This window comes from Apteryx rowi, unplaced genomic scaffold (assembly GCF_003343035.1).
Source record: "Apteryx rowi isolate R43461 unplaced genomic scaffold, aptRow1 scaffold_22, whole genome shotgun sequence".
NCBI lineage: Eukaryota > Metazoa > Chordata > Aves > Apterygiformes > Apterygidae > Apteryx > Apteryx rowi.
Window position 1 is genome coordinate 4,842,238 of NW_020448530.1, and position 24,780 is coordinate 4,867,017.

General features: G+C 39.5%; 1 protein-coding gene across 2 annotated transcripts in view; it reads left to right on the plus strand.

Moving 5' to 3' along the window:
- MSANTD1 (Myb/SANT DNA binding domain containing 1) overlaps nucleotides 1–24,780 on the plus strand; it is a 35,289-nt gene that overhangs the window by 7,509 nt on the left and 3,000 nt on the right. The window contains exons 1-3 of one of the 2 annotated variants that reach the window (XM_026064698.1): nucleotides 7,363–7,431; nucleotides 7,849–8,113; nucleotides 17,676–17,960. In XM_026064698.1, the coding sequence (XP_025920483.1) occupies nucleotides 7,860–8,113; nucleotides 17,676–17,960 (539 nt within the window). In that variant the 5' untranslated portion in view covers nucleotides 7,363–7,431; nucleotides 7,849–7,859. Of the gene's footprint in view, nucleotides 1–7,362; nucleotides 7,432–7,848; nucleotides 8,114–17,675; nucleotides 17,961–24,780 lie in introns of those variants that run through there. The other variant, XM_026064697.1, reaches the window with a different exon arrangement.

Sequence of the window (24,780 nt, forward strand, 5' to 3'; positions counted from 1 at the left end):
TGGATGAGCAGAACCAGTGCACTGCTGTTTGGAACGTTGTTATGTTTTTTTTTTTTTTTATTTTCAAAAGCCTGTGGCTGATTAAACTGCAGAACAGCAGGGCCTAATCCTACCGCTGTCCCCTGCTGCGATGGAGCCTGGGCGAGACTCCCCTGAGCACGTCCAGGTAATTGCCAGTCTCCTGCGGAGCAGGGCTGCCGGCCGGAGGGCACGGCACGGCACGGCACAGCACGGCGTGGCCCTGCCAGCCTTCCCGCGCTCGCTCGGCTTCCCTCGCAGCTCTTGGCAGGGAGTCAGGGAGACAGCGCGCGGATGCAAACAGCTGCTAGGTGGATTTAGCTGGCTGCCAAGCTAGTAGCAAACTCTGAGCAGAAAGGCTGGGGTTCTGGCAGGGAACCACCAGCGACTCACTCTGCAGTTTCTCCCAGGCCGGTGGTTGCTGGAAGAGGGCCAAAACCACTCTCCTTGCTGGAAGAAGAGCAAGCTAGAACCCATTTACTCAACACAGCCCTAACTCTTGCTACCAAAACCGTGCAAAACCTCAGTCTTGCACCAGTTCCCGGCAACCTGCGCTTGGCCTCTCGTCACTTGTTCGAATCTGGGGGGTGACTTCTCCCTAATGGGGTGATAACCTCCTTCAAGTATTTATTTAAATGTTGCTGCCTTCTACTCAAGAGATTACAGCGGCAGCATTAATGCTTGCTGGGGCAGAAATGAGACCAAGTGGAGCAGACCCTTGGGCAAAGCTACTGCCATGATCGGCTTTTTCGTGGCACGGCTGTTTTTTCTGCCCTGCTGAGTCAGAGCAATGTTGCACAGCACGGTGCAGAGTACAGACTTTGGGATAACAGGATTTTTTTTTTTTTAAACATCTGAAATTCAGACTGGTTTAAATCATGATCTGTATCTAAACTGAACTGTTTAAAACAGATTCTCAGATGAATTTACTTCTTAAAGAGAAATATTTGTGTAGCGTTTTAGGAGCAGTTTTTAATGAACTAGACCCTTTTCCAGCATGTGGCATGTGAAAATGTACTAAAAACTAAACAAGGGCAGGAAGACTTATTGACTAACCCCCAAAGTAGGCAGGACCAAAACCATTTTTTTCAGATGGGTTTCAGGAAACCATTAGTTGGGAACTGACTGATTTTCATTGCAATCTTATCTGCTGCTTGCTTTTTGGAAGAAGAAGCCGATGCTACGTACTGTGTGATGGCTGCATATGCTAAGGACTTGCAAATGATTTCTTAAGATTAAGCAAATCTCAGAAATGCTCTGTTCACTGTAAATTGAACTGGGAGCAAGACACACACGTAACTGATGTCTTTGCTCTCTCTGCTGTTTGTCTAAATTTTTAAGAATAATGCCTGTCTTTCCCTATAGCTATGAAAGCTTAGGAACATGTGTGACTAAAAGTCCATCTGGTCCAATGTCTGTCACTGTATATTGTAAGTGCCAGATGTTTTGGAAGCGGGTATTTGTGCTATACAGTCTGGATATAATGGAATTTTTTTCCCTAATATGATAAGTTACGGTCTAAAGCATAAACATTTGTGTCCCTGCTAAACTTAAAAAAAACAAAAACAAAAACAAAAACAAAACAAAACAAAGTTAGTACTGTAATTATTAATCTAATTATTATCAACCTACAAGTCTATACCTCAGTGGTTCCTCCAAACAGTGAATTCCCTGGGTTCCCTGTTCAGTCCATAAATTTCCCCTTCTAAAGACCCACATAATTCCAGTTCTTTGCTGCGTTTGCACTAATGCTTCCCTTGTTCTGCGTGGTCTGATAATGAAAACTGTGCGGTTGTCCAGGATGTCCCATTTCCCGGCTTCTGTACATTCACCTCACTGCCGCTCTCCATCCTTCTCTCTCAGACTGACTCTGTGCAAAGCTGGCTTCCATGGTTACTACTAAAAAAGGCAATGGAGATATTTTTGGTCAGAATCTGCCAGTTCAGCAAGATCAAACTGTTTTGGGAAAATGTTCTGATTACAATGAAATTCAAGCAGGATGCTGCCCACCAAACCGCAAACTGGGAAACCTGTATGGCTTCCTCCTAACTCACTTGCACCTTCTCAGACCACCTTCCTCCTTGGCTGCCCTGGCCCAACAGGCAGGGAAACCCACCAGACAGACAGCCCTGAAGCAGCAAATCCGCGTGGAAATGTTCATTTTCTTGTTATTTTGTTCTAAGTTTAGAAATATCAAAATATTCTCTGCAAAGCAGAGTTGTCTTTCTCTGCACAGCACTAGCTTTCTCCAGAGTACCCGTTTCTGTTGTCAGACTACTTTGCAGGTGTTAAACATTTATTTTAGGCATATATAAAAGCTGTTCAGCCATGTGACGGGCTTTGCTCAGCAATGATATTGCTGTCRCTTGTCCTTCCTGGTCTATCCTGGTCCCAGGCTTTTGTTTCCCTTGTGTCATGTCCAGATTAGATTGTCACTTTAAGCTTCTACAGCTTCTATAAGCCCCCCAAACTCCATACCCCAGCGAGACCGGCAGCCCCAAAGGGAACGGGGAGCTCACCAGAGCTCCCGGGGCTGACTCTGCCCTCTGCAGGGCTATTCCCTGCCCTGGGGAGTCTCCTGGTTTCCAGCTGCTTTCCTGCCCTGAACCTGCTCTTTAACGGAGGTGAGAAGAAGGTTTCTTCTTCTCCTCGGTCACCCGTCACTGCCTGCTTCCTCTGGCCAAGTTTTTCAGCAGCAGTGGAAATGTATTTCTTCCCTCATTACTTTTATCCCTTGTTGCAAATTGCATTGCACAGTAATTAGAGACACTAAAAACATCTTTAACAATTTGTTAGAAAGCGGGCATATTAGCCTAGCGGACAGTAAAATGTGCGGAAGGAGCCAGCCGCCTGACATAAGCAGGCAGCTTTTATGAACTTGAAACATAGTCCCCCACTGCCACGGAAAACCCAGATGCCTTTGTTCTTAACACGTACTGGCAGCCTTTTGAAGCGAGTTACCAAGGTGTGTGTGTGTATGTGTGTGTGCACGCCAAAGATGAAAAGGCAGAGGACGAGCATATGCTCAGCAGTGACTATCCTCTTTTAACACTGTCCACGTGTGTGTTACATTCCTGGTGGGGCAGRCTGGAGGATTTCAGGGAGCGGTGACCAGCCTGTGCCTTCGATACCCTTGCTTTCAACAACTTGCCCAAGACACAGAAGGACCCAAACAGCTTGTTTTTGACTTGTACGTAATCGAGACATAGGACTGCAGTACCCATGGACGGYGTATTTTGGAGAGCTGCATCTCTGTCATTGAGGGGTGCGTGTACTCTTGTCTCTGGTAGCCCTCCAGCTGGGACCTTCTCCTCCCGAGGTCAGTGCCCAGAGTCTCTGTGCCTCAAATGGTGTTTGCTACCAACTGGCATCAGACCTTAAAGTCTTGTCTGAGGACTTATATGAACCAAAATTAGTGTACTTCTATATCTGAAATCCAGATGGACAGCTACCTGTATGTCATTACCTCTCTATAGGTAGCTGTCTGTTTGGCCTTCAGAAATGGAAGTATGTTGAGGAGAAGATGCAGAAGTTTCTTGGGTCTTAATGGAATAAATTCTAATTAGTGAAGGAGGCACTACCTGAGTTATTCTACCCAAATCCCTAACAATGGGATCAGACATGCTCTCGTGTAATCACACTTTAATGACTTAAAGTTTGTTGTTTGAGCTTTGGTAACTAAAGCTGTCATCTCTGGGCAAAAGCAAGGGATAAACCTCTTACCTTAAAACTTGGTGAAGGGAGGTTTTATGTAGCTTTAGTTCACACTTGCAAAGCTGGAGACTGTATATGCAGTCAGTTATCACAAATCACATGAAGTACAGTCAACACACATGATTATTTGAGTTTTCTGAACTCTGTAATAGAAACTTCTACAGGCCAACCGCATTAGATCCGCTTCTGCAAATGAGAAACCCTTTCACTCAGCTTAGGGCTGTGCCTGTGGCATGCTATCTTTAGACATTCCCGTGAAAGGTGAAACAGCTGTGAGAACTATTATTCAAGCTGGTGTATAATGGCTGCAAGAAAGGTAAGCTGTTTAGAGAGATGACACAAAGAACAGATTTCTGGAGGATCGTTACCTTCGCACCACTCCACGCTCGCGGGCACGGGTGTGGCACTGAAAGGAAACGCGTGAATGAAATCCTCAAGTCCCCTGAGGTCTGTGTGCGTAGGAACGTCTTCCAGACTCACCATTGCAGCACGGGTCAGAGGAGGGGACCAAGGTGCACTGGAGAGCTGAGAAGAGGAGCTTGCTGCTACAGAGGGAAGGTGTCTTTATAAGGATGTCTCAGGAGCTCTGCTGTGTCTTTCAGTGAACCAAGGCCATGGTTTCCAAGAGAAGCAACTTCCTCTGTGGAGAATAGTAACTTTTTCAGTTGTTCTGCTCCTGCCAGGTACTTAGTACCAGGCTGGTCCTCAGTGTGGAGGAGACTGATGCCAGAGGACCCCGCCGTGAGAGGAGGCGGCAGAACGAAGTGCTGCGGGTGTTGGTGCAAAGTGCGTTGGTGCTGTGGGTCTGGCAGAGGCACCGAGTTGTGCCGGTGGTTATCCTGGTGGTTTGGTGACCAGCCAGTCTTCAGACAAATGGTGAACCTTATCTGGCCAGAGAACTGAGCTTGCCTCTGGCTCAAGAGGCAAGATGAGGAGAAAATCGCTAAGGGAACATCTCTTCTGAAGGATGGTTCAGAGGAGCAGATCTCTGCTGGCCCCAGGGGTGCCCTTCCTGCAGAGATCGGTGGTCCTCTCCCAGACAATCTAGAGAGGCAGAGTTTTTTTTTTTTTTTCTTTTTCCTTTTTCCCCCTGCTCAGGCTTTTGGGGAAGACCGCAAGGAGGATTTGGGGGTAGGAAAGCTGGAGGCTAGGTTTCCTCAATTTCAGCTCTGCATAGGGAAGCGGTTGCTTTATCAACCAACGTGCACTTCAGCAAGGCAGAGGGAGGCATGTGGAGTCCCTATAATTAATATCAATGACTTTCTCAGAGGAGGGGATAAAACTCAAGTCCTGGAGACTTAGATTCCCTTCTGGTGCTGAGGGGAGGGGAAGAAAGGAGGTATTGGAAAGCATTTCTTTCTTTCTTTCTTTCTTTCCATTTTTTTTTTTTTAAACAGATGTTAAATAGCACTATACCGCTATATCAATCTGTCAATTATACTAATAGAAAACAGCGTATAGAGAAGTAATAGAGATGCACATTATGCAGAGAAACAGCCGCCTCCCTTCTGCAGTGTACAGGGTTTGCATCCGGGGGCCAGGCATGGCCCTGGCAGATGACGCTGTGCAAAAGAAGCAGTTGCACATATGCAAGGCATATGTGGGTGAAAAGTGGAATATTTGTGGACCATCAGAGAAAAAAACTTGTTGCAGCTGGCCAAGGTCTCTTCCACCCTGTCCTTATCTGTGCTAGCTGTTATGTTGGAAACGGGAATAAAAATTCTTTAAAGCAGAGATCATACATACCTTTGGTTTTTCTTTTTTGCTACATACATAACATATATAGGTTATATATGTTTCAGCAGTGTTAATCAACATTTTCAGAACTCAGGTGGATTAAAGTCTGGAGGTGAAAAGCAATCCTCTAATGAATTAATAAAGTTTGAGAAGTGGGCTAGACTTTGGAAAAAGATACATTGGGTTTGGTTCCAAATCAGACCCTGAACTGTAGCAAGAGGCTGGTGGTCTTTTTCTCTAAGCCACTGTATTGCTTCCTTAAATTTGTCCTAGTGATCCTCTGTCGCTGCCTACAAAGGCAGTCAACGGAATTTGGTATGTTTTTATTAATATAGCTGCATGGAGACCAAGGTTAAGTGATGGGTTTTTCAAAACAAAACAAAACAATAAATTAATAAAATGAACCTGTCACCAGCTGATCCTCTTCTGACCACCATCTGTCCCCTGGTCATGTGATGTCTCCCAGCTGGCCACCCAAGAGACAAGCCATGCGAGATCATCATGACAACATATGCTGCTATTTACACATTTTTAAAGGTAATAGTTGCTAGGCTGTTATATTTGTAGTTAAAAGTAGTTATTTGGAAACCAGCCTTTTTTTTTTTTTCTTCTTTAAGGGAGCCAGTGACTCAGCAGGTATATTTCTAACAGAGGCACGTTCAGGGCTAGAGCACTGGAAGCGCCTATGTACAGTATATTTGATTCCCTCCTGCCTGCCCCCCCTCCCCCCCTTGTTCTATGGTGCATTTTTGTGCCATTTGGAATAAACAATAGAATAAATAAAATGGAAAGAAGGCAGTGAGACTACAAATTTTATTAGTGTACCTTTTAGGAACATTATGTGCTCTCTTTGCCATCTCCAGGATGCAAACCAAGCTGTGCATTTTTAAACTATTGTTAAGATCAAGGATGTGGTTATGAGAAGACTTACAATTTATAGGATACTTAAGCATTAAGGATTGAGGCACAGAACATTTCCTGGGGATTAACGACTGACTGGGTGAGCCTCAGGCCATTAACCCCTGCCTGTCATTAATCTTCAGGAAATGCCCTGCAGTGAGGTCGTTATTGCTGTTATATGCTGAAACAGAAAATAATAATAAAAAAGGTCCGTGTTTTATTTATTTATTTATTTTTACATAACACAGTTGTATCTGGAATGTAGAGAATTAACATCTTTCTCTTTAGCGGGTCGCGCTGCCTGAATTAATGCATAGCATGCATCTCCCAGTTTTGTGGACGGTTATTGTGAGCTTGTGTGAATGGCAGTGGGGGCAGGATTTGGCCCACTGTTTGTGTTGCACAATTTAATGTGATGAATAAGCGGTGCCTCTCCGGTATGACTGCTGGCAGAATTTAGCCCTATAGAGAAAGCAGCTCAAAATGCTTGTTTTACAGCAAAGCAATTTATTCACAGTTCTAAGCATCTTGCAGCCTTTTTTAACTCGTTGAATAATCCTTTTAGGTTCCCCATAAAGCAGGTGAAATGCTTCTGCTGCAGTCCTAAGGCAGAACACAGGCTGCATAAATAGCATCTAAATTACTAGGAATACAAAATACACATACAGTAATACATACCTACAAAGGCAAATTCATACTGACAGGACTGCAGTATGTGCTTAGCAGCAGCAAAACATCTCAGGGAAAAAAAAGTGGCTTTATATTAAAATTGCATATGCATTTCTATATATATTTAAACACTTAAATACTGTTTTGTGCGTGTTCTTAAAAACAGATGCAGGCACCTTTTAATGAGACTGCCTGCTTAAACATTTATTAGGTTATAGATATATCGTTTTCATAAAGCTGGCTGAAGCTTTTTGCAGAATATCTTTGCAAAAAGCGTTTTTTTTGTGTACATGGCCTCAGTCCGTGCAACCTCCTAGAGAGTCTGTCAAGGCGCAACTTAAAAGCTCGTTCAGGCGACCATGACCCCCTGCTAGCAGATTGTCTGCCTAAAAGGTAAGGGAAAGCTAAAAAGAAGTAGAAACTTAAAAGTAGCTTCTCAAAGGCTGCATAGATCTTTTTTTTGTTAAACCTAAAGTGTTTAAAAGCTTTAATATTGATGGCCTGTCAACTTTGTCCTGATTCTTTGGCTTTCAGTTAAAAGGTTTTTGTTGTTGTAGCTTATGCAGTTGCTCTGTTGCTATGGAAACGTGACATCAAAATGACGTTTCTCTGTTTAAAAGCTTTTAACTAAATTCCTGCCTGTCAGATGTAGGCCCCATTTTGTGCACTCAAGCTTCAAGCTGTTGCAAAAAGGTTTCATATGTTCTCTTGTCATTCAAATTCTTTATCCACATATGCATGTCTTGCACTACAAAAACCTAAACTAAAAACTCAATCTATATTAAGTGTCCTCTTTTAAAACCCTTTTAGGTCAGTCAGCAATGGCTGCAGCAGAAATTCCCAGTTACATTGTTTCTTCTCAGACTGAGAAACACAGAAGGGCCAGAAACTGGACTGATGCAGAAATGAGAGGTTTAATGCTGGTTTGGGAAGAATTTTTTGATGAACTGAAACAAACTAAAAGGAATGCCAAAGTTTATGAGAAAATGGCTAACAAACTCTTTGAAATGACTGGAGAAATTCGCCACGGAGAGGAAATAAAGATAAAAATTACAAATATGACATTCCAGTACAGGTAAGCTTCAGTTAATTCTTTTTCTTTTAAGAGATTTTAGCAGGGACAACGCAGTGATATTTGCCTTTCAGAAAGAAGTCTCCTACAGGAAATCTATAGATAAAAGATTAAAGATTGTTCATATCGCTTTTAAAATTCTCTCTTGCCAGTGCTGTTACGTCATTGTTAATTTTTTCCCCGTTTAATTTCAAACTCTGGGACAACTTTGTTTCTTTATAATTAACTAACATTGTAATGAAATAGAGGGATGGAAATGTATTTAGTGGCAAAACCGATTTTTTTTCTTTCTCTCTCTCTCTTTTTTTTTTCCTTTCTGCTGCAGGGACTGATTGTGTTAGCTTGGCAGCAGTTCCTTGCAGTGAAACTACTGCAGTTTGAAGTGGCCAGTTAGAATCAGGCTCACAAGGAAAAGTTAAAAAATGCAAAATAATTTATTTGGGAATGAAGTTCCTCGATTTTTGGCTTTGTGAGTTTGAAGGGTTACACTTCACAGGGCTGAGAATAATTGAACGTCTTATTGCTGAGTGACACACATTGCTATAATTATAAGCAGCACCAGCGAAAGAACTATTATATCTGCAGAGAGAGAATCAATGTGCACTGTCAATACTGCTCCAAAAGAGTTGGGGGGAGGGCGGAGGTGTCTACAAGGCAATGATAAAGAACAGGCAGTGTCAGTCAGGAGGGGAAGTTGGCTTTAGAAAATGTGAGACATTTGTGCATGTGTTGTTTGGGGGGGGGGGGAATTAACAGAAATATTTGCATATCTCTCTCTCTTTTTTTTTTTTTTAATTCTTATCTCTGTGAGACACAAACTGCCTCATACTGGAAATCCTGAGTGGTGATTTTAGCTATGTGCTTGTAATGCAAGAAAATCAAATATGTGACTCTTTTATTTAATCTTTCCTCAAAGCTCGTATTAATAATAAAAAAGGTTATTACAGCAGGCAACCATGTTAAAAATGCTTGCTTTTCTGTAAGGCACCCTTACTGTGTTTAATGCAGACTCTACTCATCAAATAGAAAACTAGGGGAAATCCTGTAAACCCCTTAACTTTGAATGTCCTTCTTCTATATTTGCAAGATCCACAAGCATAATCTTTAAGATCATTTTCCATAATATTAAACTTGATATTTTGTATCAAAGGCTAATGTCTTCAAAATGTCATACTAACCCTGCTGTAATCCTTACAATTTTCTTTACTGAGACTGTAGATGAGAAAGCTGGAAGTAAGATAATTTTTTTCTGCCCAGCATCACCCCGCAATTCACACTGGGATCCAGCATTACAACTCGGGAGTTCTTGGCTGCCAGGCCTCTGCTTAGTCTGCTAAATCTGCAGTCCTCCCTATTGAGAAACACGTCTCGTGGCACCGAGATTTTACAGGTGTCGAGCAACATTGCACAGTATTTTAAGTGTCATAATTGCTAAGTGTAATAGGTTATTTCTGTCAGCCTTTGTTCTAAATTTTCAATTTTGTCATCAGTGAGACCATCTCAGTTTTTCTAATTAATGTTTTTACTTTAAAGTTGCATTGGGGGAAGGGAAGAAATAAAATCACTCATACATGCACTCTGTGTGTGTGTGTAAACATTGACCTTTTTTTATTCCTATTTTTTTCCCTGTAATGCTTCTGTGAACTTCTAAGATTGCTTCTGATGCATGTTGTCATCTTGCTTTTCTATCTTGCAGTGCATTGCAGCTCCCTGCACATTGATTAAGATGCTAATTTAGGAGAGTTAGAAAACCGCCCTGCACCATCATGGTGTTGTTTCATTTTGTATTCTCGAATCTGAAATGCATCTTTTCTATTGTTTGTTCTTATCCAAAGCATGCTCGTGTTACTGAATGCTGTTGAGGTGAGGTGATATAAAGAATAGGCACAAACAAAAGCGATCACTTACAATTTATAGTTTTCTAGATACTTTTTGTTAGTGTGTGAGGATGGCAAACACTGTAATGAAACTGTAAATGATGTTAGTTGCTCACTTTGCTTTGCTTTAAGGCACCTGAGTTTTAATCCACATTTGGTGCCCGGAAGATAGTTGGAGAAGGTGCCTCACCTTAGTGTGTTTCAGTGCATCGTCCCTGCACTGTGGCATAAACTGGAAAAGGAGATTCTGGAGTGGGCAAAATTTTTGAGGCAATATTTTGTAATGCTTACGTAGAGTTACTAAATGTGATGTGCAAGAACACAGCACCAGTTGCAGGATTGGCGGGGGCATCTGCACCCAAGTAACTATTTCAGGATCTCTGATTTTTAGACAACTGCTACRGTATATTGCTAAGGTGCTATGGTCTCCAGTCTGATTTTGATAGCGATGTCACAGTTGTAAAAGAACCTGATTAGACTATGTGATCAGATAATAATACTATTTAGCAATGTGCCATGATTTCATAAAGGAAAATAAAAATATTCTTTCTTCAAACTGCTACACATACCTACATATATGCATATATACACAGATAATTTTTTTTTTTTTTAATAAAAGGAAAAGCAGTACTTGAACGCTTCTACTAGTCCTGTTAACCAAGTTTGGTGTTGAAAGTGTTATCACCGGCAAATTGTATCTTGGGACATCTCCTGAAATAGATATTAATGATCTGAAACTTTAAAGGATCTAAAATACAAAACTAGTATTTTTTTGACAGTCAATGCATTTATAATGGTGCTTTCCAATCTGAGGATTGCATAGCATTTTAAGATCCAGTCTTACAAATAGTGCTTTGCTTATGTTGCTCAATGAAAGCCATTAGCCATTGTGCAGAAGAAATCAAAATGAGAAGATGAACATATACATAGGGAGGGGAGGAGCATTTCTCATCCAATAATTATTGCAATTGCTGCAGTTAATGTAAATATACTCATGCTCATTGTAGCACAGAGCTCAGTATGGGCTAACAGACCCAAGTATACACATAGGTTCTTGGGTACATTTTGATCTTGAGTGGAATTTTGTGCTGCCAGATAAAAGTTCAGTGCATGTGCGCTTCTGTCACAAAAGCAATTTTAGGGTGATTGTATCGCATTCCTCTATATCTGAGGTAAAAACATTATTCAAATGTTAAAATGTCATTATATAACCTATTTTATGTCATTATTTCCTCCTTGAATTCTTGTGTTTATTTCTGACTGCCCTATATTTCAAAGAGGTGACAAGAGAAAGAGATGTTTAGAAAACATGATTAGGATGAGGGGTGGAAAGCTTTCCTTATTAAGAGAAATGGAAAAGTTTGTGACTTGTTTGGAAAGAAGGCAAATAAATAGAAAGGAGTTCTAGGGGTGCATAAAAACATACAGTACTGATTTTGAGAATATAAAGCAGGTGTTCCTCTTGCCATAATACAAGAAGTTATTTACTGAAATTGTAAGATGAGAAATGTAAAACTAAAGTCATATAAATTTGTATTACACTGCATAATCAGCATGTGAAACTCATTACCACTGAAAATCACTGAGACCAAGACTGTAGTAGTTTTTTTTTTTTTATACTAAGGATCAGATGTTTATTAAATAAAAATGCAGACATTGTTTGTCTTCAAATTAGACACAGTTATAAAAGACAACGGGTTTCAGGGTTATTACTAGCTGGCAATGGAATAGGAAGTAACTATCATTATGGGAGTATTATTCTAAAACAGTCCATCAAAACATTTCTTGAAGTATTTAATATCACCCTTTGTCAGAAGAGAGATGGTGGGAACACTGGGCTGATCTGGTAGCAGTTCCTGTGTTCCCCTGCATTACTATAGATAGTCCAAGTGCWTTTGGAGCAGACTATTTCAGGGCAAAATATATCATGTGCTAAAATGACTCTTAGTGGGGTTGCACTATGTTGAAGGACCATTTCATCCACTGTGGAAAATAGTTATTGCCTGGGTGGAAAACTCTGCACAGGGCCATAGATGACATGAAAATATTTGTAGGTGCATTGGGGTAAAATTGTACTTTCAGGAATCACAGAGGAATCTGAAATAGCTGTTGTGGATAGATCAGCCACCAGGATTTAATGTTCAGTTTTAAAGACACTTGTGTAGTGAGCTGCGTGAACTCCCTATTTATCTGCCTTGGAAGGAGGAAGGGCTGAGTCAAGCCTGCTGGAATTCAAAATTAAGCTCTCTGATGGGCTGGGCATCAAAAGTATTGCTTAGATTAGTGTGCCACCTCTTGCAGTTTAGCATCACTTAGAGCATGTGCTGAATTCTTTCTATTATGTAGGCTGCTTGGGGCATTCAGCACATATAGCCCTATAATTAGTCATTCTCAAAGAAGCACTTTCCTGTCACTGCTAATACACTGATCTTAATGTGTAATGGTGCAGTGTATCTGTTGTTATTATATTACTACTGACATAATATGCACTGGCTTGTAAAAATAATACAGGGTTTCTAGAGGTTGCACAGTGGTCTGTAGTTTTGACTGATTCCTTCTGATGTTTAAAAATAAGAACTGTGTAAATGCAAATTTATTATTTTCAAAAACATCACCCTTCCCAAAGCCTAGGAAACAGGATGCAGCTGTTGCTTTTTGATTTGAATCGCAGTCAATTAATGTTAATGATTGGTAAATTTGAATCAGTCTCATGATTTGAATAAAAGATTAGTCTAATTTTTTATTTTCATGTGTACATGATAGCAATTAAACACTGTTGCTTGTGTAATTCATTGCTATATTCTATGACATTAAGCAACTGGAATATTTGACCTTTGCTACAGCAAATGATCAAAGATAAGTGCAGCCAAATTACAGCAGAAAGTTAAATTTGAATATTTTACCAGCTTTCTCTTCAATTTCAATAATTTATAGCAGATGCACAACTTAAGTACTGTACTTTCATACATCTTTCTTTCCCTCACCATTGCTTGGTTCATGAACAGTTGTTATTTATTATTTATTTTGAAAGCTTTTCTCAGAAACCCCAGGAGATGCATCTTGTATCCATTCCTTAAGGCAAGTAGTAATATCAAATACTATAGTAGTAATAATAATAAAAAAGCAATAGTGTGTTGAGCAAAGAGAGAAAAAGCAAGTTATAGATTGCATGTTTTTACTAACTAAATCATGATTTTTAAAATCTCTCTAGAACATAATATTCTAATGATTTTATTTTAGAAGGTGGATTAATAGGCACAGAGATAAAGTCTGAAAAAAGGTCAATGACAGCACAAATTACTCAACTGGTGTCTCAGTTCATTCAGTAGTATGTTTTGGAAGTAGGATCTCAAAGCCCATTAATTTATTCACTTCTCCATAGTAAGATGGACAACCACATTTCAGATTAAGTGGGTGATAGTGTTTTTCATACTTCAGATGTTTGTCCACTGGAAACTCAATTTTGATCACTGGGTATTTGGAGACAGTTCTCAGTTGCCTCTGCTCTGAGCAGAATTTAATAGAGCCTCATGAAACAATGACAGGACTACTATGCTGAATAAAATCAGCACAAATTTATTTTGCAAGTTCTGAGACTTTTCTTATTACCCTTGTTTCCTACTTACTTTCTCTGTCTGGCTCACAAACTCCTCATTGATCAGTATTGAATGTTAGGCTCATCTTCCTCTCTCATAACTATTGTGTCCCAGCCTTACTATTGTCCTGTTTCTTTATGAACTTCTTCATTTTTCGTTAAGAAAAAAAAAAGGTAAAACAAGCCTTTACATATTGGATGCAACTGCTGTGATTTGCAATAATGACTGAGTTAAGTGAAGTCATCTTTGTTTCTGACTTCTGTTCAGTTCTGCTGGGCTTATGCTTATAGGCAAAAAATCTCAGCTGTCCGCTAGGTTTTCTGAATTTCTCTGGCATTTTCAGAAGAAAACACTGTAAAATTAGCGAATCAGAGACTTGATATCAATATTACCAAGTTAGCTATTTGATTTTTTTTGTTACCAGAAAGGTAAAACACCACCACTGTTGCAGTGAATGTTCTTCCCTCCACCTGCAGTGTTCCTGCTCCTTTTCCAAAATACTGAAAACTCCTTTTCTCCTTATCTTCTGATCTCTCCATCTATTTCATCCTTTTGTCTTTACGTATGAGCCAAACTCTATACAGGTAGGTGGTTGCTGCTGGCCCCGCTTTTAAGCTAACAAAGTTCTCCTGCCCACCTTGTGGCAGTGAACTCTCTTCTTACCCTAGGGCTGTGGTAAGAAGTCAGAAGTGAAAGAATTGGTATCCATACAATGCATTTAGAGCCAGGGAGATGTCTGGTTTTGTATAGCTGCAACCCTAGAGCTGCGTCGGCATGATTATTTTGTCACAAGTGGCAGGTACACATCTGAGCTCAAACATGGAAAAACAAAGTACTGGCCTATTCAGACAAGATACCTACTCTTGAAAAATTTGCTAAAGATGTCAACATTTAGCTCAGAATGATATAATAGACAATGCTAAAGGGAGAATAGTTTGAGTGCTATTCTAGTGAAAAATTAACACTTAAAAGTTAATGTGTTCAGAATGGTCATTAGTGCACCATCTGTGATTCAAAGCAAGGTACTACTACTTGGAGCTGCCTTCATTTGGGACTTAGACCACATACTCTCTTAGTAGCAGTTGCTTACTGCTACATTTCTAGTGTTACATTAGCAGTAAGAATAAATGTGGAAAATGTGGGCCTCCTGCTGAATGAGGTGGGTGATTTAGTGACTTCAGCTGCAAATAATAAGGCTAAGGATACTCAGTGCCTTCTTTGTGTAGGTCTTCACTGACCAGGTCTCCCAGGTTTTTGCTCCTGTAGAGAAACTACCAGCAGTGGAAGAGGATTGAGTCAAAGATCAGCTTTGAAAAGTAGTGAAGATTGAAGGAGGTCCCTGATGACTGAAGAAAGGCCAGTGTTGCACCAATCTTCAAAAGGGCAAGAAGGATGGCCCAGGGAATTACAGGTTGATCAGCTTCCCTTTAGTTCCTGGGAAGGTCATAGAGCAATTCATCTTGGTGGAGACTGGGAATAGCCAGAAGGGATTTACCAAGGGTAAATCATGTCTGACCAACCTGATTGCCTTCTGTGTTTAAATGACTAGATATGTGGATGAGGGGAGAGCAGTGGGTGTCATCTAGCTTGACAATAGTATTTTGACACTTTTCCCAGAGCATTCATTTTTCCAAGTTGGGGTATTACATTCCACATGGATAGAYTACTAGATGGGTAAAAAACTGGCTGGATCACTGGGTTCAAAGGATAATAGCTGATAGCTTATACTCTACCTGGAGGCTTGTTCCGAGCAGAGGACAGCAAGGGTCTATACTGGGACCTGTCCTGTTTAATATCTTAGCAATGACCCGAAGGAGGAGATGGAGTGCACTCTCAGTATGTTATGGATGACTCCAAGCTAGAGGGTGCAGCCTGTACCCACGAGGGCAGGACTGCCATCCAGAGGGACCTAGGCAGGTGGGAGGAACGGGCTGACATGAAATTCAGCAAGGAAAAATGCAAAGTCCTGCACCTGAGGTGGTCAAATGCCCTGCATTGATACAGAGTGGGGACTGACTAGCTGGGTAGTGGCTTTGCTGATGAGGACCTGGGGGTCCTGGTTGGCAGCAGGCTAGAAGTGAGAAAGCAGTCTGCCCCCAAGTGGAGTACCGGCAGAACACCACATCTGAGCTTTATCCATCCTCTCTGGCACAATGTCTTGCAGCTCTCAAGGCTCAAACCACGTCTGGTGAAGTTGGCAGCTGCTGGACTTTGCACTGGCATGGCTGAAAAGTGCTCACGCATGGCTTTTTGCTGTTTCACCCATGGGGATGACCGACTGAATTGTGAAGAGCAGTTGAGGATGATAAATATTGTAAAATATGTTGCTCAAATATATCGAGGGTTTGAAGATGGACAAAACAATGTGAAATGTGGACTTGGCTAGTAGGTTTTAGTAGTATAATTGATAGACTTTTAATGCAAACAGCTTAAACAAAGTAAAAATAATCAATATTAAATGATAGTTGCTGTCAACCCCGTATTTAGCTATTTTGTATCTGTGCTTGATGGATATGTATTCATATGTAGGTTGCACTGGATATTTTCTGACTATGAAATTGCAGCAGCAGGTTGTGAAACATGTATGAAATTAAAATTTTGAATGCACAGAGGGCTTAAAAATACAGATGGCTGTGGAGGCTTTGCTATGCAGGGCTATGATGTGCATTTCCAAATAGCTGGAAAAGCTCATCAGACCTTGCAAGTACAAGAAAAAAAGAAGAATCCTTAAACTGTTTTAAAGTCTAAGCAAATATTTTTTSCTTTCCTCAATGGTGGATTTCCCCTTCTCTAGGCTGAGAGTTGTTTAAAAGGAAGAACTTCAAGTTCTCACTTTTAAGTTTGGCACCATTTTTAGCATGTTTACRTGTTATTTAATTCTATCCTTTGCAGGGCCAGTGTGGGCAGGATGGATTCTGAGGAAGAAAAGAGTGTGAAATGCTTCAAGAAAAGGAGATGGGCCAGGTGCCCAAGAATAGCTCTTACCCTTTTTTTTCTGCAAATAGAAACCTCTTCCTAGCTAGGAGAATCAGGATTTGGTTCAGCTGTTGATTTGAATGTCTACCTTATAAAAATGAAGCATTTGTCATTGGTCTTGCCTTTCCTGTTTTGTTCCCTTACTGCACTTTGATGTAGAGTAACAAGATCCCAACTGAGAAAGCAAATGAAGAGAAAGCTGGGGACTCTGTCTCAGCAATAGAGTTTCTTTGAGATGCATAACTTATCTATACACCTCAGTTTTATGTTTCTTGATTAAAAACAAATAAAATAACAATATGTACCAAGTGGGCTGGGGGTGAACTTTGTGTTAGGACTGAGTAATAGATTTCATAATAAGATGCATGTGAAGGACAAGCTCATGGCTAATGAGATTCCTTTCACTATAATGTTTTAATACATGCTGTTTATAATGCATTATTAACTGTTTTTGCTGTTTTTTTGGTAAATAGATGAAATTCATGCCTCTTCCTACACTGATCTTTACTCTGTAACAGATATATGCAAATCTACATCTTATGGTTGTCACTAGGATGGTCACCAGGGCAATTCAGAGTTTTCAGGATATATTAGGAAAAGGATATTAATTCTATTTATAGACACTTGTATTCATAATGGAAAATAAATATTTGTTCTTCAACACATGAAAGGACATGGCTTACCATAACTGTTTAGTTTGATAAAGGCAGCAATGTGTTCCCTGCTCTAGTTGTTTTAGTGCACTGTCAGGGACCTCTGTCAGATTGGTTAGTATGGCACTGCGTAAGGGGAAGGAAAAATTATTGTATGATTAATGTGGTTGTACTATTTAAACATATTCTCCTTCCCACTAAAAGTTGTAGTATTCTTTATTTCTATTGAATCTCATTTGGGGTAACATGCATCTTTTTATCCCAAGTTAAAACTAGGAAAAGAAATTTAATGGCTTCATTGGAGATTTAAAGAAAAAAAAAGTCTAATTTTGTTCTCATTAACAATTTTCAGTTTGACTCCCAAATGTGACCTGAGCAAATGTTTTGAGACAGTAGTATAAGATCTMTATAAAAGTATTCTTAAGGGAAAACAAGCATTAATGTTGTGTGCCTTTTCTTACAGGAAATTAAAATGCATGACTGACAGTGAAACGGTTGCACCTGACTGGCCTTACTACAAAACCATTGATAGGATCTTATCCAAAGTGACAGACCACAGCGATGTGAAAATGCATGAAAATCAGCAGCCAGGTCCTTCTACATCACAGACAGAGGCCTCGCAGTCTCCATCAGCTAAGTCTACACCCCTGTACTTGCCATATAACCAGTTTACATATGAAGGAAGGGAAGAGTGCTTTGAAGATGAACATTCAGAGAGCTCATCCAGCTTACTTTCTTACAAGTTGAGGTAGCATCTAATTCTTTTTCCTTTCTTATATTTCATGGAATGAACCAGATCTGCTGTATAAAAGGAAGATCCTAGAACATTGCTCTCTGATGACTGTTGTAGCTTTTCTGTAAATCACAAATGAGATAAGTTCTCCAGTCTCAGCCATTCTGCTAAACTAGGGTACTTTCTTCCTTCACGAGAGACTGGAAGGGAGTAGAAAGACTGGGCAAAAGGTCATATATTATTGCCAAAATTCAGCATGCATGTCACTGATCACATGAGGCAGAGTATTTGTAATAGGAGTACAGGCATGTTCTAGTTAGTATAACAGTGCAATGAGAGATGTAACGTACTGCTTAGATGTACTTTTTTTCTTAATCTAGTCTTGCTTTTGGTAGTACTTTTGAATTTCATGAGTATGAAATTTCACTGGCTTCAGCTATTATTAAAATGGCGAAAAGATGCAAACTAAATATTTCTGAGGACACTGAAACTATGGTACTCATGCAGTTTGAAAGTACATTACAGTCATTTTAAATATAATCAAGAATGTCACTTTTTCAAAGTAAATGCTAATTTGAGAATGCAAATTTGTGCTTCCTTTTTTGATAAGATTGGAATTCTCTGGGAAACACAGTTTTAACAAAATGCAGGATTGTACAGTTGATGCAAAATTTAGACTTTACTGGTCTCATTTTTCATCCAGAGTGCTGTAGAAATAAGACTTGATTACAGTTTTCTGGCAGGAAAAAAAAAGTTGATCTTGGAGATCCCTATCATGGGTCTATGAGGCTTTAACTATAACAGCAAAATTATCTGTCAGTCATGCAACTGAGAAGCTGCTGAGCTGGAAGAACCACCAACCAAACAAGTTTGGATTATTGATTTCCAGGCCTACTTTTGCAAGAGTAAAACCAGGATAAATTCATTCAATGATTCAAGGAAATGGTACTTGAATAGCTGATAATTTTAAAAACATACTTTTTTGCATATTTTTGGTACCTCAGTATGTATTCTTGTGAATAATTCTTGAACTGTAACAGCCTTTTTGTTCACAAGCAACAATGCTTTTAATCATAGTTCATATTAAGTAGTTGATATCCCTAATACATAATCTGTCTTGATTTAGAATCTGTAAACTCCAAGATCACATTTCTTATGCAAGGACTTTTTTTTTCCAAATCAGAATTTTATTTCTGATAATATTATTTAGTATTTAATTTAAAGGTCACTTTTCTGTAAACATGAGGTATATTTATTCACTAGACCATTTGGTAACATAATATAATTTTTAAAAGTAAGTTACCTCAGCTTAGGGACAGCTCCAGGCCAACACTGGCTTTGGTAAGTACGAGGGGAGGAGAGAGGTCTCCACCCTAGTTTTCATTACAAGGTGTAGACAAGCCATCACAGAAGTCAAGCTAATCAACCACAATGTGTATCCGTTGTGTTTATTGGTTTGCATATTTACTCCCACTCTCGCGTAGATATTTTCATCTACAGGCAAAGTGGGCTTGTATTGCTCTAACTGAATTCTCTCCATAGTGATAAGGTCTGAAAATTTTAGGCTGTAATGAATTTTAGCCAACTTCAGGTTCAGTGATTTCTTCTTCATCCGAGGTAATTACCTAACCTGTTTCAGTCAAAAGTATCTGAACTTTACTTGGCCAGTTTGGAAACTTCAGACCATTTAAATCTACCCTTTAATAGCACGGACTGGCTTTGAACAGGCTGCAAGTCCATATGGCAGGTAATGACGTGCTGCCCTTGCTCTAGCTCAGGCCACGGTGGTGCTGTTGTCCAGTAAGGATGGCTGTGAAAGTAGGTCTGTGAAGGGGAGGGAAAGGCAGGTCAGCTGTCTGCACAGTAGGGCCTCTGTAATACATTGCTCCCCAACTACTAATGCAGCCATGCTCTGACCATACTATTGTTTACTACGGTTATTAAAGAATTATGTACAATGCAATATTGTGCATCTCATTTAACTGCAAGATATGTTCATATTCATCAGTTCAAGTGCAGTTGTGTATTTGTGTTAAAAAAGAAAAAAAAGTGATCTGGTGATCTATAGCCACCACTTGAGAGATTAGTATAACATATCAGGTGAGTGACATGATATGATTAAAAATGTGCAAGTACTTGTGACATTAATGGGGCCTGTATCTGGAAGGAAGAAAAGAGAGGTGTTACAATAGTCATAGTGGGTCTCGAAAAGCTTGTACAGCTTTGACTTGTTTAGTTCAGCCGGATGAAACACAGAAGTATAGGGAATCCTTTTTTTGGCCAGAATGAAATACAGCACTTGCTAATGATATCAGATGGGTTGAAATCACTTATAGCTGCCATCATAAGACAGGAAAGATATTTCTTTTAGAGGTTACTAACGGAATTATGAGTTGAGAAGCAATTTTCAGCTTAAGCAATTAGTGTGTCGTACTATATATCAAAAACACTTTGAAATAACCAACCAGAGAGAAAAGAATTGGCATACAAAATTTAGATCCATCTTGTTTTTTTGTAAATGCCTTGTCTCTAGAAACTGCATGGATAGTCCAATAGGCTAAAAAAAGACCTAAAGACAATATTGGGATTTTGAATTGARAAAAAAACATTTCAGGTCCCCACTTTCCCCCTCAATTTTTGTGTTTTACAACTATATGTAAAACATGTATTTTGAAAAACATATACATATATCCATTTTTAAAGTATAGTATATTTTACAACTGTATATTTCTTATTTTTCTGTGAAACAGTTTATACACAGATCGGTCAAATATACACAATGTTTTTTTTTTTTCCAGTAGTAAAAATCATGATGTTATGGCAACAATAGATCAGTAAAAAAACCCTCAAGCTCTGTGTGTGTGTGTGTCTGTGTATGTATGTATGTGTGTATATATATATATATATTTATTTTTAGAGTCAAATTTAAACTTCTGAAAATCTTACCCTTGTCCCTTTAAACACTTGAGCTTTTGAGTGTAAGCTTTGTATTTTCCATAGTATCCCTGAATGTAGCAGGAGGCTACACAGAATTATATAAGTTACAACATAAATGATTGGATTTAATGTTTAATTTCATGACAGAGAAAGATGTCAAGACTTATACTTCAATCACTACATACATACTTTCAAGCTAAAAATAGTTGAAACTGGGTTTCTTTGCATTTTACTTGAAGTTTGAGTTTGGGAGCTTCTTGCAAAAACCTTACATTTTTCTAGTTAATGATAGTACAATTAACATAGGATCAAATTAAATTTTTTTGTAGCAATTTCCAGATGAGAAAAACATTTGGAATCCTTATTTCCCTTTAATGGTTCAGTATTGTACTAACACTGCTCTTGGGCTTCAACAAAGCTTGCATTGTATTGCAGTGCCCATAAAACATGTGACAATAATAGAATTGTCAGTAATATAATACAATGTGATGTAGTCTTGTACTGCAGCTTAAAAAAAATTTTTAAACCAAAATTTGTAGCAACAATATACATGACATTTTATCTAGTTGAAAGCAGGTTGGTTTTTTTTCCACCCTGTGAACTAATTTATAGTCTTGTTTTTTATTGTCAAAGTAGTAACAGAACTCATGTATGTGGTTCAGATCTTATCTGTTCTGCCATTGCTTTCATACTGAAAATTGGAATGAAAAGTTACATTCATGGATTGATAAACTATAGTAAAGACCACAATATCATCTAGTCTGATATCCTATTAAACACCATCCATGTACTGAATCCAATTACTCTGATGTGGAGCACAGAAATTTTATTTCTATGACGTGGTTCCCTTCAGTAGTGGACTACTGCACTCAGAAACCCCATATCTATGTTGTCCTCCACTACTTTGTTCCTATGATTTGTTTGTTAGAAATTTTCCAATAGATATCCAGTCTAGATCTGATATGCTCCGAAGACTGAGAATTCATGCATCTCTATGGAAATCTGTTCTAGTGATTAATCCCTCGCTTAAACCAGTATCTTGTTTCTAATTTGAATATATTGAGATAAATAGAAGTAACATCTGAAAGTTTAACTTTTCACTCTATTGGAGGCTCTTTCAATATTTTATATTTTTTGCCTTGAGGTAGTTGTAAACTATTATCATATCATCTTTTAGTATTCTTTGTTTTTTAAAAGGTAGGTTGAGTTGTTTGGTACCAGAAGGTTTACACACACAGAAAGAGCAAGAATAGGTACCATGAATTAACCAAGATGTGAATTGTGTGATAGAACTTGAAGTGCATTAAATTTTGGTGTGGATGCTAATTCAGGAGGTAACAGTTTTGGCAAGACCTTTAATCTTTTTAAAATTAAGTAATGGCTATTCAAAATCTGAATGGGCAGCAGCTACAAAGAAATTTGAGCTTTAGGTTATGCACATTATATAGCGCATAACTCATTATGCAGACTTGTTATCATAGCAAGGTTCTTTGCCCACCCTTCGAGCCATTTTTGTGGTTCTTCTCTACACTTCAAGGAAGAGTCTCATTAATTCCTGAATACATTTGGCTGTATTGGGATGAACCTAGTTTACCACAAGATCCAGATTGCTCTGGTTCTCAGTCCTGACACTGTAAAGATATTTGTCATCTCTACTATTTATTTATTTATATCCAGACCATTGTTAATTCTTTTTCATAAAGATATGGGTTATGGAGGTCTACTCAGATTTGTACATAACTACAAAAGCACAAACATGCCAGATACAGTGGTTAGCAGTTGAGAGCCATAAACTGCAGATACTGACAGTGCTGGAGACCCATTTGACATGAAGTAGTCAGAAAGGAAAAATTGTTAGTGTGGTTTTGTGGAGGTAACGCATTTGGTAAATGGATTACTTTTTATATTTAACTCCTGTTTCATTAATTATTCACACACATCCCTGAAATATGAGCCTTACTTGGTGAGTTGTAGGTAATCAGCTGAGGAACTTTTTAATTGAACAGTGAATTAAACTGATCTATCTTACATAGGTAGAGAGCACAAGCATTTGAGACTGAAGACATTTTGTCTAATAGTATCTGGAGGTTTTGCTTTGTTCTGCCTGGTCCCAGCACACACTGTCAATTCTATTCAGCCTCCAAGGTGAGGGGGAACATTTGTATCCCTTAGTTTTCTTTGCTGTTTTGGACCTTTGTGTGGACATAGCTTTCCAAGGTTCCGCTTGGAACATAGTCCCAATGCCAAAGCTCTTCCATGCTTTCTTTGCTTGTGTGCTCAGGGAAACATCAGTGCCAATTCTCTTGGAGACTCTTTGTCGTAGACACTGGACTCCCAAGAGTACCAGCAGATTGTCTTTGAGGTCCTGGATTTCCTAGACCTCTCTTTCCTCCAGACCTCAAAATCTACCCTCAGARGTTAGGCTTTGCAAAGAGTGGAGATGCTTCTTTTACAGAGCGTGTGGATGCTCTCTCTCAGGATCTGTTGCACCCCTCATCATTACAGAGGTGTTGACTGCATAGGAATGCAATGTAGAAAATCAGCAACAGGAACCAAATGATGTTTGCTACAGCAGATATTGATCATTTCTTATGCTGGTGCCTAGAGACTGTTCAACTGGAAGTAGTCCTGGCTGAAACTATTTCAGGCTGTTGATGCTGGTAGGATGCGCAGTGTTGAGTCTTATATGCCATATTTCTAGCCCTGCTTCCTGCTGGTCTCTCTGCTATAAAGAGATATTGACACTAGAGAGCGCTCTCTGGCCCTACCTAGGAGACTTCCAGCTTCTCAAGAAAGATGACTCAGTATCTTAGGAAACACTTCAGGATTCAAATGACTCCTTCAGGAATCACTGGACGTTTTGCATCATTCCATGTCCCTGAGGGCTTTTTACTCATAAATTAGGTTCTTTAGATTCTTCTTTCCTTCTTTCGTAGACCCCTTCTCAAAAGGTCTCCTTCAAGAGCTATCTTGCAAGAAGAGAGGACTGTAAATTCCAGGTCTTTACTACAGACTTGTGTGTGGTCACTGAAACCCTCTCACTGATGGCCTCTATGGCTGCAGAGAAAATGAGGCTGGGAGCACACCAAAGACAGGGGTGTCTGAAAACGTTATTTCTTTTCAATGAAGGCTGGCTAATTACCAAGCTGTGTTTGTTAACTATAAACAGAAACACAGTGAGTATTTAGGAGACCTTAAAGAATACTTGTGCCCTGGTTTTGGGGGAGACTTCTCTGTGCTATGGCTGCCACCCAGTTTTGAGCAAGCACTTGTCAGTGGGTACTKGCTCAGTATCGCAGACTGCAGATACTGCTGATATGGCTTCCCAGGTAGCTGTCATCGCCATCAGACATTTTGCCTCTCTCTCCTCTCTGGAGCTGTCCAAGACAGTTATTGTGTTGGATGCACTGTTATATATGTAATAGCTTTTGATGGGCCACATCTGTTTAATTGAAAAACAGATTACATCTTGCATTCCTGTATGGACTCTATGACAACCCTTCAATCAGTTATATTGAAAAATAAGGCTCCTTTTAGATCTTTCAATCCAAATCACTCCATCTCCTTTTCCTGCACTATTTTCTGTCCTGACTGAAATAAAAAAGTGGTAGCCACAATTACCAAGAAAGCTCATGCAATATTCAGTGCAGCTCAGTATTCTTGACATGCCCCAGATTTTCTCCCTCATTCCTTATTAAGGACCATTCTCACTAAGACTTACTCTGACAAGATGTCCTTGTTGCCCTAGGTCCCAGTGCTCACCAGTTACAGATAGAGAGGTTTTACCACAGCTTCTTTCTAGTACTGTATGGGGCAGAGGATAGAGATTTGCCTAGTTTCTGGTAATTAGATCCTCTATGCAGAAAAAAAATCAAATTAAAAGGTGACTTTGGCCGAA